The sequence below is a fragment of the Camelina sativa genome, chromosome 10 (assembly GCF_000633955.1).
Source record: "Camelina sativa cultivar DH55 chromosome 10, Cs, whole genome shotgun sequence".
Classification (NCBI taxonomy): domain Eukaryota; kingdom Viridiplantae; phylum Streptophyta; class Magnoliopsida; order Brassicales; family Brassicaceae; genus Camelina; species Camelina sativa.
The window spans coordinates 13931452-13950135 of NC_025694.1; the positions used below are offsets into that span (position 1 = coordinate 13931452).

Consider the following 18684-nt stretch of genomic DNA (forward strand, 5'->3'; position numbering starts at 1 on the left):
TTTGAATCTATCAACATCCGTTTTAAATCTATAACTTGTTTATATAGAAAATTTCATTCATCTACGAAATACTAAAATAAACTATGAAGCTAAATAGTGGAATAACAAATTAAATTATGAAATAGCAGAATTGATAGAATGATAACACTCTTTAAGTTTGAATGAAATGTTTTTCTAAAGGCTAAAAAATAGATAATTGTAATACTAAAAAATACAATTTAATATTAATAGGAGAAATTTCAAAATCTATAAAAATTATAAAAATCAAAACACATAGATTTAGAAATAACATGTTTTTTACTTGGATTTAAATCATTCTGTTTTTTCACTTTTAAATCCATTTAAAACATAAAGTGAGTTTTGAAATACAAAAACAAAAATCATTAAACTAATAACATGAGATTTTAACAAATATTTATAAATCATATATTCAATGATTTAAACATAAGTTTTTTAAATTCAATGATTGAATAAAACATTATTTTTGTTTAGATTTCCAAATCTATTAAAATCATGGAACTAATAACCCCTACATACTTTTATAATGTATGGAATGATTAGTTTTGCTTTCATGCAATGCGTGATTCATCTATTTTTAACATATCAGTGAAGATGTACTCGCCATTTATGGCAGACGACTTTTAACATTTTTACGTTATTCGTTCTATATATGTATATATTCCCACTTGCCATTTTTGGCAGATTGATCAGTTCACGTTAGAGTCATTGATATGTATATTTCTACTTGCCATTGGATCTATGTTACGTTTGTACAGCGACTCTAGTGTGTAGTTCAGAGTCTTCCAATGAATCTATTTTATTTCTTTCCTATTTGGAGAATCAAAGCCCTTTTTATTACATTTATTGACTACGTACTAGACTATAGAATTACATTTCTAGCTCCGACACGGAAATCGAAATTAAGGACTTTGAATTGAATTAATCTGTCATATATTAGATTATTTGGTGTTGGATCATGTAAGTTATCTGGATCTGGTCCGAGGAAAGTTCAGTATCGTCGTAATACTATATCAAATTAAAAGCTCTGTAGAACTCAACTCAAGTTTATCCTCAAATTTTAAATTATAAACTCTCTTTGTTCTTAACTTATCTAATTTTTAGACTTTTTAGGCGTGTTAAGAAAAATATTTTATGCATTATTACGTGTGTAAAATGTTTATTATAAATGCACTACTTTATTTTTTGTTTACATTTCATCAATAATAACAACTAAAAAATATTACATAAAAAACTATCTTTTTTTTTCTAGCGGAGCTTCTTCTGTTTGAGCTAAAAATTGCTTAAGTATGCTGAAATAAATAGACAGTATTAGATAAAAAATGCTTTATTCATTTTAGTTATTTAAGTTTTAGGTCATTATTTGCACGAAGGTTTTGTTTACGAAAATTAAAAACGCCGAAAGGGAGAATAAACTTACAGGTATCATGTTTGCTATGGACTGTTCTATTGTTGCGCATTTGCTGTTCACCGATGATAGTCTGTTCTTTTGTAAACAGAAGAGGATGAATGTAGAAAACTTATAGAAATTATAGAAAATTATAGGAAAGCTTCAGGGCAAGAGGTTACTCTGGAGAAGTCTTCCATTATGTTTGGCAAAAAAGTCTCGTCTGATGTCAGAGCTTAGCTAAAATCTGTCAATGGTATATCTAAAGAAGGCAATATGGGTTCTTATTTGGGTATCTCTAAAAGCCTTGAGGGTTCGAGAACTAAGCTATTTAGTTATGTTAATGATCATGATGATCGAGTGCATTGTTTGTCTGCAAAGTATTTATCGAAAGGTGGTAGGGAAGTCTTAATTAAATTGTGTTGGCTCTCCCGACTAAGTATCCCCGATTAAATTGTGTTGGCTCTCCCGACTAAGTATTTATCGAATGGTTTGTCATGTTTTAAGTATCCCTAGGAGTTGACGTCTAAACTAACGAGTGTCATATCAAAACTCTAATGGCGGTCTAATGGTAAGGCACAAAGTTTATATTGGGTAGCTTGGGGGGGGGGAATGGTCAAAATCAACCCCAACTATTTGCCAAACGTTTTTTATACCTAAACTTCAACACCCTGCAAATAACAACCTGAACTGTATTAAAATTCAAATTTGCTACCTAAACTATATAAAATGTTGTCAAACGATCTGTGGCATCCACATGGCACTGGGAATGACCAAAACTAAGTTGTTTTGGTCATTTTTAGGTGTGTTGTGACAAGAAACAAAGAGTTTGACAAAAAATAGAGTATTGGAGTCTGTTTTCGGGTGTGTTGTGAGACTTCATTTTTGGTCATTTCTTGCTATAAAATACCTAAAAATGACCAAAACGACGTAGTTTTTGTATGTCTCAGTGCTACATTGAAGTCACAGACCGTCTGACTCAACATCATTAAACTTTGATTTAACACTGTTCGAACAAAGGTTGAAATTGATAATATTTTCTATAGTTTAGGTAGGAAATTTGAATTTTTATACATTTCAGGTTGTTATTTTCAGGATGTTAAAGTTTAGGTATAAAAAAGCGTTTGACAAATAGTTGGGGTTGATTTTAGCTGTTTTCCGGATAGCTTGGGATAAAGTATGTAACGATAAATTTGATGGAGGTTTGGATTTCCGTGCTCTAGAGCAATTTAATGATGCAATGCTCGCTAAACAATATTGGCGGTTAATTCAGTACCCAACATCTATAATGGCTCGAGTGATGCGAGGTCGATATTTTCAGAATAAAGATCCTTTAATGGCCAAAAAACTGTATTCTCCCTCGTTTACATGGATGAGTATTTTCTGCACTAAAGGATTAGAGGAACAAGGGGCTAGGTGGACGATAGGTTCTAGTTGGAGTGTTTCGGTTTGGAGAGATGTTTTATAAAAAATATTGTATAAGGATAAAATATGAGGCGTTATCAAAAATTGTTACTGGAAAACTATAGATACAATAGTTTATTTCCAACATGCAACGTCGTCAGATTCTTATTTATAATGACATACGTGTTCTTTCATTCTGAATAAACTCGGAGCATTGATACAACATGTGGAGACTAAGAATTGGTGCTAAGGCTAGAGATGATACTCACTTGTTCACCACCAACAACTATGTTGGAAGGCAGATTTGGGAGTTTGATGCCAACGCAGGCTCTCCGGAGGAACTTGCCGAGGTCGAGGAAGCTCGTCTGAATTTCTCCAACAACAAGTCACGTTTCAAAGCTAGTGGCGATCTCCTATGGAGGATGCAGGTGAAAATTTCAGTGTATAAACACATTACAATTTGGTCTCTATCTCAAAAAAAAAAAAAAAATGATTTATTATTTTATTTGTGTACTTAACAGTTTCTTAGGGAGAAGAAGTTTGAGCAGAAGATTCCCCGAGTTATCGTAGAGGATGCCGAGAAAATAACGTATGAAGATGCAAAGACAGCATTAAGAAGAGGGTTACTCTATTTCACGGCCTTGCAGGCTGATGATGGACATTGGCCTGCTGAAAACGCTGGCTCAATGTTCTTCAATGCCCCTTTCGTGAGTTACTCATTTATCATATTAAACAGCTAGTTCAAAATAATCGATTTTATACAATGATTTAAAAAAAAAAAAATTCATGTTGCATATATAGGTGATGTGTTTGTACATCACTGGACATCTTGAGAAAATCTTCACACCCGAGCATCGTATAGAGTTACTTCGTTACCTGTACAACCATCAGGTACAGCTACTTAAATATCTTGCGCGCGCACACACAAATATATTTATCAAATACAAAAAGACTTAAACCAAAACTGATTTGGTACGTAGAACGAAGATGGTGGGTGGGGATTACACGTAGAAAGCCCTAGTAATATGTTTTGCACGGTCATCAACTATATTTGTTTACGAATCATGGGAGTAGAAGTCGGTCATGACGATCAAGAAAATGCTCTCGCAAGGGCTCTCAAGTGGATCCTCAACCATGGCGGTGCTACCTATACGCCCTTGATCGGAAAAGCTTGGCTTTCCGTATGTGACTACTTTCCCATTTCTAATATATATATTATTCTAGGAGTGTTCTTCATTGAAAGTGATATATAAATATGGGCTAATCCAATTATATATTGCTAATTTGTATATATATATATATATATATATACATTTTCCATTGGGAATTTGATCAGGTTCTTGGCGTGTATGATTGGTCTGGATGCAAACCTATACCTCCTGAGTTCTGGTGTCTTCCTTCTTCTTTTCCTGTTAATGGAGGTTTGAATATTATGGACTGCTTATAATTAATACTGTGGGCTTGGTTTTAGGATTTTAGCTTAATTTTCTTATATCTATTTAAAAATATACATAAATGACAGGGACTTTATGGATTTACTTACGGGATATATTCATGGGGCTGTCATACTTGTATGGTAAAAATTTTGTCGCTACCCCAACCCCTCTGATTCTCCAGCTCCGAGAAGAGCTTTATCCGGAGCCTTACGCAAAAATCAATTGGAGGCAAGCACGGAACCGATGTGCGAAGGTAAATTAAGTTATATAATGCATCAGAAGATCAAAGATGTATCAGGATTGATATAATTAATTACATGGTTACTTATGATACATTATACTCAAAACACAATATTATATGGCTGCTGTCAAAAAAATAATATATATATATATATATATATATATATTTGGTGAACTTATGAATGAGATAAGTTTATTTATGTGAAAATATAAACAGTTGAAGTATATGACTTAAAATGGATATACTATTTTCTTTAAATATCATGTGGTATGCACATCCATTCATTTAATCAATATAAATTGTCTTCAAAAAAAAAAAAAAAAANTTATATATGTATATTTTTTTGGTAAAAACCTTATATAAAAAATATAAATATATATAGATAATTTATTTTGAAGTAAGTATGTTTTTATAAATAAAAAAATGTATTAAAGCAAAGAGATTTTATCATGCAGGAAGATCTTTACTATCCACAGTCATTTCTACAAGATTTGTTTTGGAAAAGTGTTCACATATTCTCAGAGAATATCTTAAACCGATGGCCTTTTAACAATCTCATAAGACAAAGAGCTCTTCGAACCACTATGAAACTCGTTCACTATCATGATGAAGCCACCAGATACATTACAGGTGGATCTGTGCCGAAGGTAATTGTTGAGCAAGATGATAAGCAGAGAACATATATTTTTTTTCTTTTTCTTTTCATATTTTTGTATTTCCTTGTATAGGCCTTTCATATGCTTGCATGTTGGGTAGAAGACCCATCAAGTGATTATTTTAAGAAACATCTTGCTCGAGTCCCTGATTTTATTTGGATTGGCGAGGATGGCCTTAAGATTCAGGTTGGTTCTTCTTGATTCTGACTATGAATTATATATAAGCTCTAAACTCACATCGGACGTATAGCACTAAAACGTTGCATTAACATATGTACAACTCTTCTATATATATAGTCTTTTGGTAGCCAACTGTGGGATACAGCCTTGTCATTACATGTCTTGATAGACAATGTCGATGATGATGATGTTGATAAAGAGATTAGGTCAACGCTCCTTAAAGGATATGATTACTTGAAGAAATCTCAAGTTACAGAGAACCCTCCAGGTGATTACGTGAAAATGTTTCGTCACATGGCGAAAGGTGGATGGACGTTTTCGGACCAAGATCAAGGATGGCCAGTTTCAGACTGTACTGCTGAAAGTTTAGAGGTAACAATAATTAATACACCGACTTTTTTAATTGATTAGTCAATAGTCTCCTGCCTAAACAATGTTTTGGTCAAATTATTGTCTAGTGCTGTCTTTTCTTTGAGAACATGCCGTCAGAGTTTATTGGCAAGAAAATGGATGTGGAGAAACTCTACGACGCAGTTGATTTCCTTATCTATTTACAGGTATACCGATTAAGAAACCAATGATAGTCATGTTACCAATGTTAGTATATATTACTAGTGGAGCATAACTTTAGTATATAATAGATAGAGTTGACTAGTGAACTTTAAAATCGATGTACCTGGGAATGAGGGAATTCTAATATATGCCTGATTTATAAGTATTATCTAATTACTTAATGAATTTATTATTATTTAATCATGAAAATTAAACTTAAATTTGTATTCATTATGACATAAAGTATATATATATTTAATATTAATGATAAAGTATATATATATATATGTAATATTAATGATATAATGGATATGGGTAATAATTTAACAAATTAAATAGTTTTAGTGTAAATTATTCACATCACTCCAACAACGTAAGTACGTAATTATGCATCAGCCTATTAATATATTTTATTTTGACAGCAAACATTATATTTTTTTTGTAAAGTTTCATATAAGATGTTTTGTACGAAACTATTTTTATAGAGTGATAACGGAGGTATAACAGCATGGCAACCAGCAGACGGGAAAACATGGTTAGAGGTAATGTATAAATATATTTTTTGGCCAATTTTTTCAATGAAGTTACATTTTTAAATGACTCCAATAAAATGCAGTGGCTTAGTCCAGTGGAGTTTATTGAAGACGCGGTCGTTGAGCATGAGTACGATATATTCATCGACCCTTTTTTTCTTTGATCTAATAACGTATGTTTGAAAATATATATATATATATATATATATATATATATATATATATCACATTGTGGGATGTCATCTCTATCTTTAGGTACGTGGAATGTACGGGGTCAGCAATTGTTGCGTTGGCTCAATTCACTAAACAGTTTCCGGGGTATAAAAAAGAAGAGGTTAAACGTTTTATTACAAAAGGTGTGAAGTACATTGAAGACTTCCAAATGGTGGATGGTTCATGGTACGGAAACTGGGGAGTGTGTTTTATCTATGGAACCTTCTTTGCGGTAAGAGGTCTTGTGGCTGCAGGGAAGTGTTACAATAACTGTGAGGCGATTCGTAGAGCAGTTCGTTTCATTCTCGACACACAAAACCCCGAGGGTGGTTGGGGAGAGAGCTATATATCTTGTCCAAGCAAGAAATATATTCCTTTGACAGGAAACAGGACAAATGTGGTGAATACAGGACAAGCACTTATGGTTCTAATTATGGGTAATCAAATGGAAAGAGATCCTTTGCCGGTTCATCGTGCTGCCAAAGTGTTGATCAATTCACAATTGCATAACGGCGATTTCCCACAACAGGTGAATACAATCCCATTTCTTTTTCCAATTCACTCTAAATAAAACCTATAAAAAATATAATAATTTAACGTTTAACTTTGTTTTTAAAATTTTTTCAGGAAATAATGGGAGTGTTCAAGATGAATGTGATGCTCCATTTTCCAACTTATAGGAACATGTTCACTCTTTGGGCTCTCACACATTACACGCATGCTCTGCGAGGGCTCTGAAACAGCTCGACCCAAGAATAATAATAGGCTGGTTTTCATAATATATATTCAGATAAAAAGTATTGGGAAAGAGTAACTAAACACAACCGTGTATGAATAAAATCGAGGCTTTATTTAAATCTAATACCAGTGTTATAGAATATCGTTTCTTCACCACAACCTCCGATGATCTCTATGTCTTATGATCACTACTCTAATCATATATACTCCTAACATGCATCACAAAGAAAGCATGAAAAAAAAATTACCTAGTGAGGTAAATCATTCCTACTCACATGCTGTCACAATATCTAATCACCCAATTACTCAAAACAATAATTTACATTAATCATATAGCTTCATGCTCATACACATAATACAAAATATTTATAATCTCATAACTTGCTCGACATTCTCTAACATGCCCATGAGTCTATATGTACCCTTCTTCATGGCAACACAACCCTCGAGCTTGGTCAACATGACTCTCCAGTCCATTGTTTGTACACATTCTATTATTTCGAACATCAGGTCCAATAAAATATATCAAGGCACGGGGATTGTCCTATGCATGAAGCTACTAAGGGGAAGCCAACATATTAACAGGTCTTTTTGCTTCTTCCGTAGTAGTCAAGGTAGCCATATAGCGGCAAGTCACCACATTTGATCGACTAAGGCGAAGTACATATCGAAGTCTTATCCAAAATTGATGTATTCTGAGTGGCTTACGGCGTTTTATAGAACATGTGAGTTTTCACGTCTTGAAACCTCTTTTGTGTTATTTAGGAAAAAATTTGGGTTTAACCCTAGGAGTAAATCTCTCTTATTTCACCCTCTCTTAATCAACCAATCAAAATACAACAATATTATATGTCATATCATATTTTTAAAAATAAATCAAAATTAAAATAAAAAGAAAAAACAAATTAAGAAAACAAATTCTGTAGATTTCATTAAGGAAATTATGTCTGTTTGAGTTTATAAAAGAGGATTAAGGTTTAAATTTTAGAATTAAAAATTTATATGTCGGTTTGAGTTTATAAAAGAATGGTTAGGGTTTAGATTTTATAATCAAACGAAATTATATGTCGGTTTGGATTTACAAAAGAGTGGTTAGGTGTTTAAGTTTTATAATTGAACCAAATTCTTTTTCGGTTTGGGTTTATAAAAGAGTGGTTAGGGTTTAAGGTTTAGATTTTACTACTGAACAAAATTATATGTCGGTCTGCGTTTATAAAAGAGTTGTTAAACCAAATTATGTATCCGTTTGGTTTATAAAAAAGTGGTTAGAGTTTAGGTTTTAGATTTTACAATTAAAGAAAATTGTATTTCAGTTTGATTTTTAAAAGAGTGGTTAAGGTCTAAATCATACAATTAAACAAAATTATATGTTGGTTTGGGTTTACAAAAAATTGTTAAGATTTAGATGTTATAATTAAAAATTATAAAATAATATTAGAACTAAAAATTTTAAAATTGATTGATTTACAGAATATTTTTTTAATTAAGAATGTGTTTCTTTAATTAAGAAGGGTGAATAAGACAGTTCACAATTAGGGTGAACCAAAGAATTTTTTTTTTATTTATTTATTTTTTTTTTGTCTTTTTTCTTGCAAACAAGTTTAGATCATGAAGGTTGGTCCTATGGAAGTAGTTAAATAACAGTATTCAAGTTTGCTTCTCCAGTGACTAACTACATTTCCTCCGATTCTCTAGTCACTTAGGTTTTTTTGAGAGACAGCCGATATCAAGGATAAAAGGCAAAGCGATACATATTCTGGAAAGTTCTTTTACATGAAACCAACGCTTGCTGGCATTTTGATGTTATGGGTTGAAGAACTAGAGATGAAATAATGAAATATAACTTGCAAGATTTTTTGTCAAAAAGAAAATCCAAATAACTTAGATAAGCTTAGATTGAAGAATGATGATGCCTTAGAGATCTTACATATGAATATCAGATTTGCAGATATAACAAATACAAAGAAAGAAAAATTCAACGTTCTGGAGCAAAGATACTGAATATAGAGACAACATATATAGAAGATAACAAATGCAAACATATAGAACAGAAGAAAGTATACTTGTTATAAGCTCCCAACCTAAGTATCAAAGCTAGAAATTTAGAGATTAGAAGTAAAAGAAAAAGGTTGGGTTCTAAGAACTGGAGTGCACTTAAGCGGATGAACCATTTTTAGGGTCATTCCTTGAAAAGTCTCGTCCATGTTAACTTTATCTTCTTTGATTTCCCAGTCAAAGCACTGCACCATCACTCCTATTGCGGTTCCTACAAATATAGAACCAAGATTTGCTCCAGGACATCCTCTCCTTCCGCTGCCAAAAGGAAGGTACTTAAGTTCTTGATCTTTCTTGTCCTCTTGCTCTGATCTTGTAGAACTTAGAAACCTCTCTGGCTTAAAACTTTCAGGATCTTCCCAAGAAGCAGACTCTCTCATCACAGCGTAGATATTTATAATGAGTGTTGTCTTCTCCGGTATGTAAAATCCATTGACCACAGAATTTTCTTGAAACTTCCGTATCAAGACCGGAGATGGTGGGTGCAGTCTTAGAACTTCCTTAACCACTGCTTGCAAATAAGGAAGGTTTGGTAAATCAGTTTCTTGGATCAACCTTGTTTCCCCTACAACGGAACTGATTTCTTCTTTCAGTCTCTCAAGAACTTTAGCATTGTTGATCATCTCGGCCATTGCCCACTGTGTTGTTTGCACCGAGGTATCAGTACCTCCAATGAAAAACTCCTGCATTGACAAGACTCAAAAGATTATAAGTTAAATGTTTTTTAGATTATCAAATGAAAGTGACAAAATGATAGGAACATCTACCACGAAAAATCCCTTGATATGATTCCATGTGATCTTATACTCTGCGTTTTCGTCTCCATAAGCTGCCAACAACACGTCCATCATATCCATACCTTCTTGATACTGCTCTTCATGTTTCTCCTTGTGTTCCTGAAGCATCCTCTCTAGCAGCTCATCGAATTTGTTGGAAACAGCCATTATCTCCTTCTTGAATAGTGAAATCCCAAGCTTCGCAAGCGGTCTCCGCAATATAGCTGCCAAGAATATCTTCTCCGACAGGGCATACGTTTCATCAACCAAGCCCCTGACTCTCTTTGACTCACCGTCGTCCTCTGAAAAACTCCTTCCCATGATCAATTTACAAAGGGTGTTGTTCATGAGCTTCATCGCTTCCTTACCAATGTCAACGCTCTCATTCTTTGTCGCCTTATCAAGAATGTTCCTGTAAAACCGCTGTAGCTCTTCAACACGAACACCTCGTGACCGCTCCAGCACTTGCGGTCGGAAAAGCTTTGTTGCCATGAGCTTCTTTATGAACTTCCAGTACTCTCCGTATGGAGCGTTCAAGATGCCAGAAGCCCCAAACATGAGAGACTCATCAATCGCAATGATACCGCGAGCGGAGACGTTCACGTCATGGACCTTGAAGATTTCGTTGGCCATTGGGGCAGAGGAGACAATAATGATGGGTACATAGAAAATGCGGATGAGGAGGAGAGGTCCATACTTGGAGGAGAGTTGCTGAAGAGACTTGTGAGTTAGGGCAGAGAGGAGAAGGTGAAGATGACCGATGATTGGAAGAGAAGGAGGGCTCGGAGGCAAAACAAAGCTTCGTGAGTCTTTTGGTTTCTTGAAGAAGAGAGAATGAAAGAGGAGTATGAAGAGGCATGCAAGGATGAAGATACAGAAGTTTTGGAAGTCAAAGATGATTGCTGCCATTGTTTCTCCAAAGTTAAGAGGCTGATGAAACTTGATGAAGAATCCGTACGTTAATATAATGGATCAAGATGACCAACCATGCATTGTTTATTACAAAGGAAAAAGCCATGTCTGGAAGAACGTGGCATAATGGACGCTCGTGATAAAATCAATATTATAGTTTGGCTCGGAGTTTGAGAATACTAATAGTCAAGTAGTAAGATGTGTTCACTTGATCTTATCAAGCAGATATGAAGAACTGTTCATGTCCAAATAGACGTTGAGAGTATAAATCCAAATAAGAACATATCTATTATTTCGACATTTATATCTACCATCATCTCAGTCACTTTCAACATAAATTATCTCAGTTAACTCTTCAACAATAAAAGGGTAATTCCAAGACTTAAACAAAATTCAATCAACATAATAACCTCTTACGACATGCACATATACATCGCCAGAGAGCTCCGTACCCAATTTATTGTTCACTTTTAATATTCCATAAAATTACATAAAATTGTTACTGTTATATATATATATATATATATATATATATATATATATTGTCAACTGCTACTACTGATGTTCAATTTATTTATATACAAAATATTTTGCTCATATAAATTCTAAAATTGGTAAATATTATTCAAAATAGATAAATATTATCCCCTACATATTTTCAAAATTAAATTAATTTCACTATGTATTGTAATATAATAATATAACTTTACTATGAGATGTGAAAATATATATATATATATATATATATATATATATATATATATATATATATCTAAAATCATTTCTTCATAAATATAAATAATGTTACCTTTCTAATAATTTTATAAAGTTCTAATGGTGAAAGATTCGAAGATCATTTGAAACTGGTTCAATGTTTATTATTTTACTAAAAACAATAACTATATTTGCCCAAAAAAACATATGATCACCAATTAAAATGATATGAATATATACTTTAATTTGGATAACTATATAGTTAAACATTATATATAAATATGTAGTTATAGTATTTTTACAAAAATCTTAAAATTTAGAAAATCCAGTCCAATAAAAATGACAACAAGTAATAATATTATACCAATAGCTGAGATTTATAGGGATCTAATGACCAATTAAAATTTATAAAATCCAATGATATAATACCATAGCTAAATTATAGGGGATTTACATTAAATTGTCCTTAGTATAACTAAGGAATATTTCATTCAATAATTGAAGGAAATCTATACTATTAATTGGGGAATACACTTAAGGGTTAGAAAAAAATCATATCAAATATCTATGTTGCCAAACTGACCCAATTTACATATTAAGAAGAAAAAAATAGATTAAACAATAGATGTATTATATTTTAGGAAATCGTTCAAATTAGTTACATAATAATCAGGTTATGAGAATTTTGTGTGGGTATATTCAAGTATGACAAAATACGGGACGAGAATTTTAGGAACAAGAATTCAAGCAGAACATATGCGGATATACTATTTACTCATATGAATTACGAGAAATGAGATTTTTTTGGGTCAAAAAAATTTAAACGTTTCAATCAGACATATTAGATGGGTTCGATGGCTTGACAATTGTATATTTTTAAACATTATGTAGAAATAACTCCACACGTACCCGAACCTAGTTAAGTATTGATTGCACACACTCATTCGTCCGACATAGTTTCAAAATCACCGCTTCGGAATCGGATCATAGGGAGAGACGTACGGTTCTCTGGACTTCCATATTGTTATAGGATTCATGTTTATTCTTATAGTCAACAGTTTCAGGTTGGATATAAGGAGTCCTCACGAAATTACATTTTCCAGCTAACTCTTACACCACGGTCATGGCATAGAAGGTTAGTCCTCTGGAATTAGTTGGAAAAAATAACAGCATATGCTTACTGCCTTCGTTTACCTCCTCACATGCATGCAGCCGATGTCTTCAGTGTTACACACTTTTTCTTTTCTTTCGAAAGCACTAATTATTTCGATACAAAAAAGATTAAACACATTCAACAAAGTAAGCATATTACTTAACAAACGGGTCAAATGTGATCCACTAAACTGGAGCAGACAAAATGAAAAACGTGGGATAGTTAATGTTGCTCTAATTTAGGCAATTTATATGAGAGTCAAAAGAATCTAAGCAAAATAAAATATACTACTAATGAAATATGGTCAAGGCGAAAGTCATTAAACTAATGAAATACATGGGGCAATTAATGCTGCTCTAATTTATACATTGACTCTCAAAAACCATATAATAATAGTAACACATGCAAGTACTAATAAGACTCCATTAATAACATATTAAGACTCAAAGACCTTGCACGAGTAAATATATATAAAATATATATATATTTCCTAACAATTAGTACTAGTTGGGTTTTGTTTGAATATATAGTACTAGTTGGGTTTTGTTTTATAATATGTTTTGAAAACCTTTTACAATTATGAAAAACTGATGAGAGTACACTATCATAAAAACAATGTTACAGTACATTATATGATACATCGACACCTATATATAAAGAGATAAAAAGTAATTTTAATTTCTTAAATTAAGATTAACTTAAATTGAAATAATACTAACTTGAAAACAATACTAATTTCTTAAATAATACTAATTTCTTCAATATATATATCTTATTATATAAACTTTGATGACAAAATTACTCATTAACAAGATCTTGACACATGTCAAATATATTGATTAGATGTCGACACATGTCTAATTCTATTTACAGAATTTTATATGTTTATATTTTTAAAAATGTCAAAGTTACTCATTAACAAGATAGTGACACGTGTCAAATATATTGATTAGATCATGACACATGTGTAATTTTATTTACAGAATTTTACATGTTATATTATAAAAAAAAATTATTTTTCTAAATCAAAAAGGAAAACTAACAAAATCAATATACTTTCTAATTATATTGTACGTGTGTTCTCAATAAAATTTGACATGTGTTATCAAAAACGAAATTAATTAAACATGTATATTAATCAATAAATAATGAATAACAAAGCTAAAAAGAATAACATAAGTTATTTAACATAATTTTAGTCGAATATAAATTGCATTTATCGTTGTAATATAAATCTTTATTGTAAGTAAGCACACAAAACCTTGAAAGAGTAATGAACTTTAAAAAAAAATCAATACATGATGTGTATTAGTATAGTTTTACATATTTTATTTTAAAGATTTTAATGCATGTAGTAATATGAGAAACCTGAAAGAAAAATAGAAAAACTGAGTTTGTAGGAATGAATTTTTGGTTAATTGATGAAAACTGACAAAAGTATTATTTATGAAATTACGACATATACTAAAATCATATTTAGGATATTTTTGAATTTCCAAATTTTTTGTGGATGTTAACTGATTTTTTTACTGATTGTTTATTGTTAAATTTAAAATACTAATCAATATACATATTATCTCATATGATGCTCATATTAGTTTTTTTTATTAAAATTTTAACTCTAATACATGAAGAAGTGAATTATGGTTTTAAGATGAAATAGATAGTTAAATGTGATTACTAAACTGAATGTCTAACGATGAAATTTATTTTAGATTAAAAATATTTCAAATATTAATATGTATCATTTTAAAAAAATTGATTCAAGAATATTATTCATATTTTTTTATGTTTGATTTTATAATTTGAGCACATGTATTTTTGTAATGCATATGTTAAAACATAAGATAATACGAAATATATTATAATTTATAGGAATGAATCTTCACTAATTTGATGGTAATGTCTATATATCTTTATATATGATTTTATTTTAGAACTTTCACTTATTTAAAATTGATTATGAAATGAGTTAAAATTATATTTTGTTAAATTTTATTTGTATTTTCAATTCTTACTAAGATATAGACTTGATATGATTTATTAATTGTGTTTGATATAAAATATTTAGTTCTATGCATTAAGATGAAATGTATAATTAAACTTAAAATATGGTTTATTACGATGTTATAGATATTTAAATGGTATTCCATGTCCTATAAGAGTTTTTGGATAAAAACACAAACATTTATAAACAATAAATATTATGTCATGTATAAAACTTCAACCAATAATAAAATATACGGAAAACGATATATTTCTCCAAGAGAATATCATATCAAGCCAGATAGAGCTCAATCTATTACCACGTGCTATATATCTCCGAGAAAATATTTCTCAATCTATATCTCTCAGACTCCATAGTTCAAGATCTATATCTCCTTTGAAACATAGTTTTCACCTAATTACCCACAAACATTGGTTTTGCTCGGTTCACTATTTATTGAACCAACTAAATAAAATAATAAAACAAATATAACATAATTTAAACTGAATTAAATTAATTAAAACAAATTAAAAGAAAAAAAAAAGAACATAATGATTTTCTTCTGGTTATCAAAGATTGAGCTCTATCTAGTTTGATGTGATGCTTTTTGTGGGGCAATAAATCGTTTTCCCGAAAAATATATTGCATAGTTCAAATAGTCATAAATTGTTATATTAATAAAAATATACATAGAAATTTGAGAAAATATTATAAAATAATGCAAAAAGCCTTCAAACTCTTATATAATAGAACTGAGAGAGTATTAAAATGAAATATGAGAAGTTCATGTTCAATATTAAAATGTTACAAGATAGAATCTAAAAACATGTCTATTACTACTTAGTTATTCTCAATATTTTTTTTAAATTTTTATCCGCATTATTACGCGGACCTTATCTAGTATATATATATTTGTCTTTCTAATATGACAATGAAAAAAAGACACAAGTTCATACTTTTGGTTTTACACACTTCATATTCACATCTCAGAATCTGTCAATCGGAACTGAATCCCACCACTAAAATAAGTTATGTTAACCAAAAAACTGAAAATAAACTAAAATGATTTTAAAAGGTTATATTTCTCTAATTTAGTGTTGAGATGTCAAGAAGAATAGCAAAACTAAAAGAAAAATATAATTTAGTTGAAAAATGTGGGCTTGCCACAAATGCACAAAAAAAACTCTCTTTGAATATATAGAGGATTCACTTTCTTCGTCTTACAACTTCTTTTTTTTTGGTTAATAATATTTTTACAACTTAATTTATGTTTGATAAGAAATGTTGTTTCATATTTTCAATGCAAATGTTTGTGAAAGTTTTTTTGTTTCTTTGTATTTTTGTCAAATTACATCATTATGATCGTTATTTGATCTTTATCTTATCATGATGGTATTCAAGTACCTGCAATTTACACGATTATGATGAATAGTTCCTACGACAAATTATATTACGATGCAGCTTTCTCCGTAACATGCAGAGTCATCCATCATTAATCTGAATTATGTATGGATGACTCTCAGACTCTGCATGTTTAACATTCCTACGATGAACATGCTCTCTTTGCAACACACGAGACTATGAGTGATTAGGAAGACTTGTTTTTATCCATGGTTTAAGATCATTTAGCACTTGTGGCATGAGTGATTAGGAATTTAAAACTTATATCATATCACATGTTTGATTTATCACGAGATTACTTAAAATAAATAAAAAACAGTAAAGAACTAGGAAGGTAATGGGTTTAGGGTTCTAGGAACAGGAGTGCACTTAAGAGGTTTAGCCATGGTCAACACCATTGTTCCAGCAGCCTCATTCATGTTGACTTCCTCTCCTTCGATTTTCCAATCAAAGCATTGCACCATCACTCCAATCGCGGTTCCTACAGAGACATAAGCTAGATTTGTTCCAGGACAACCTCTCCTTCCACTGGCAAAAGGAATGTACTTTAGGAACTTATCTCTTTTCTCGTCCTCTTGCCCTGATCTTGAAAGACCTAAAAATCTCTCTGGCTTAAACTCCTCAGGATCTTCCCAAAAATCAGGATCTCTCATTATAGCATAGGAATTAACAATAATTATTGTCTTTTCTGGTATGTGAAACCCTTTAATTTCACACCTTTCTTGGAGTGTCCTTGGCACGAGAGGCCCAGGTGGATGCAATCTTAGCCCTTCTTTGATTATAGCTTGCAAGTAAGGAAGGTTTGGTAGGTCAGTTTCTTGAACCAACCTTGTTTTCCCTACAACAGAATCGATTTCTTCTCTTAGTCTCTCAAAAATCTTGGGATGGTTAATGATCTCTGCCATGATCCACTGTGTAGTGGTCGATGAGGTGTCAGTACCTGCAATGAAAAGATCCTATAAATAGTAACAAACATTTGTTAGCCAGTAAAACCAATGGTATTTGGCTTACAAAACAACCACCTAAAGAGAAGAACATTTACCACAAACAAAGACTTAATATGGTTTCTTGTGATCTTATACTCTGTGTCTTCGTCTCTATAAGCTTCCAACAACACATCCATCATGTCAGTACCTTGATGATGATGCTCCTCCAATTTCTCTTCGTGTTCCACAAGAATCTTCTCCAGCAGCTCGTCAAACTTGTGTGAAACACTCATAATCTCCTTTTTAAACAGTGAGATCCCAAGCTTCCTAAGCGGTTTTTCAAATACGGTGGCCAAGAAAATTTTCTTTGTCAAGGCCATCGACTCGGTCACCAAGCCTCTGACTCTCTCCGCCTCACCATTCTCCTCAGAACAACTCCTTCCCATGATCATCTTGCAGATGGTGTTGTTGTTGAACTTCGCTGCTTCCTCACCGATCTCAACAGTTTCCTTCTTCACTGCCTTGTCAACCAGAACTTTGTAAAAGCGATCAAGCTCATCTTCACGGAACCTTCGTGAACGTTCTAGTGCCTGCGGTCCAAGAATCTTTGTAACCATCAGCTTCCTCATGAATTTCCAGTAATCGCCATAGGGAGCGCTGATGAAGCTATACGATCCCAGTAAGAGAGACTCTTCAATCGGAGGGGAACTCCGAAAGGAAACATTTACGTCTTGGTCCCTGAAGATATCGTAGGCCACTGAAGCCGAAGAGGCTAGGACTATGGGGATGTGAAAAATGTGGAGATGGAGAAGAGGTCCATACTTGGAAGAGAGTCTCTGAAAAGACTTGTGGGTTAAAGAAGACATAAGAATGAGGTGAAGATGACCGATGATCGGAAGAGAAGGAGGGCTCGGAGGAAGACTACGACCATCTCGTGAGTTCTTTGGTTTTATGAAAAAGAGAGAGTAACAGAGAAGTGAGAAGAGACATAAGAAGATGAAGATGAAGATGGTTTGAAGGTCAAGTGTGATTATTGCTGCCATTGTTGCTCAAAGTGCAGAGACAAATGAAGCAGACTAATCTTTTTTGTCAAGAATCAATGTATTATCATGCTCTGTTTTATTAGCAAATATGATATGCTTTCTCGTCGAAAGAACGTGAGAAAATTGCAAGTTGTAGTCGTTTTTTTATTTTATTTTAAATAGAAGTCTTCTCTTTTGATTAATAATTATTAAATCCTAGTTAAAGAACTCGTTAAGCGTTTTCATCGCCCAACGTGACAACTAGAAGACTTCTATCAATATTGTCAGATTCTTCTAATATAGATTAAGCGCATGTGAAATACTTAGATATTAGGGTAATTATCGCTTTGAACGTAAGGAAGAAAAAAAAAGAAAGAAAA

General features: G+C 32.0%; 3 protein-coding genes across 7 annotated transcripts; 1 reads left to right on the forward strand and 2 right to left on the reverse strand.

The window, feature by feature from the left end:
• Nucleotides 3034-7460, forward strand: LOC104718873 (baruol synthase). Of its 5 annotated transcripts, none has more exons than XM_019230884.1 (14): nt 3034-3237; nt 3331-3516; nt 3611-3700; nt 3790-3990; nt 4146-4230; nt 4332-4498; nt 4942-5139; nt 5215-5328; nt 5440-5694; nt 5781-5879; nt 6360-6409; nt 6499-6537; nt 6663-7149; nt 7248-7460. In XM_019230884.1, exons 1-14 carry the CDS (start codon nt 3034-3036, stop codon nt 7356-7358), a joined length of 2286 nt encoding a protein of 761 aa, XP_019086429.1. In that variant the 3' UTR covers nt 7359-7460. The 5 variants fall into 5 exon arrangements, with proteins under 5 accessions (XP_019086429.1, XP_010434995.1, XP_019086430.1 ...); XM_010436693.1 differs by having other exon boundaries at nt 4942-5133; nt 6360-6416; nt 6491-6537; XM_019230885.1 differs by having other exon boundaries at nt 4942-5133.
• Nucleotides 9322-11105, reverse strand: LOC104718874 (cytochrome P450 705A20-like). The gene is made up of 2 exons (XM_010436694.1): nt 10181-11105; nt 9322-10096 (listed from the first exon to the last, which is right to left on the reverse strand). Exons 1-2 carry the CDS (start codon nt 11096-11098, stop codon nt 9461-9463), a joined length of 1554 nt encoding a protein of 517 aa, XP_010434996.1. The 5' UTR covers nt 11099-11105; the 3' UTR covers nt 9322-9460.
• Nucleotides 16673-18343, reverse strand: LOC104718875 (cytochrome P450 705A5-like). The gene is made up of 2 exons (XM_010436696.1): nt 17399-18343; nt 16673-17312 (listed from the first exon to the last, which is right to left on the reverse strand). The coding sequence occupies exons 1-2, from the start codon at nt 18323-18325 to the stop codon at nt 16683-16685; spliced, it is 1557 nt and encodes a 518-aa protein (XP_010434998.1). The 5' UTR covers nt 18326-18343; the 3' UTR covers nt 16673-16682.

What these genes read in the sequence shown, in the direction of transcription:
- LOC104718873 (XM_010436693.1), top strand. Translation starts at nt 3,034, where the DNA reads ATGTGGAGACTAAGAATTGGTGCTAAGGCTAGAGATGATACTCACTTG. An exon ending in GTTACCTGTACAACCATCAG is followed by an intron (nt 3,701 to 3,789) that starts GTACAGCTACTT and finishes TTTGGTACGTAG; the next exon opens with AACGAAGATGGTGGGTGGGG. An exon ending in ACGGGAAAACATGGTTAGAG is followed by an intron (nt 6,417 to 6,490) that starts GTAATGTATAAA and finishes AATAAAATGCAG; the next exon opens with TGGCTTAGTCCAGTGGAGTT.
- LOC104718874 (XM_010436694.1), bottom strand. Translation starts at nt 11,098, where the DNA reads ATGGCAGCAATCATCTTTGACTTCCAAAACTTCTGTATCTTCATCCTT. An exon ending in ATATCAAGGGATTTTTCGTG is followed by an intron (nt 10,097 to 10,180) that starts GTAGATGTTCCT and finishes TTGTCAATGCAG; the next exon opens with GAGTTTTTCATTGGAGGTAC.
- LOC104718875 (XM_010436696.1), bottom strand. Translation starts at nt 18,325, where the DNA reads ATGGCAGCAATAATCACACTTGACCTTCAAACCATCTTCATCTTCATC. An exon ending in ATATTAAGTCTTTGTTTGTG is followed by an intron (nt 17,313 to 17,398) that starts GTAAATGTTCTT and finishes TACTATTTATAG; the next exon opens with GATCTTTTCATTGCAGGTAC.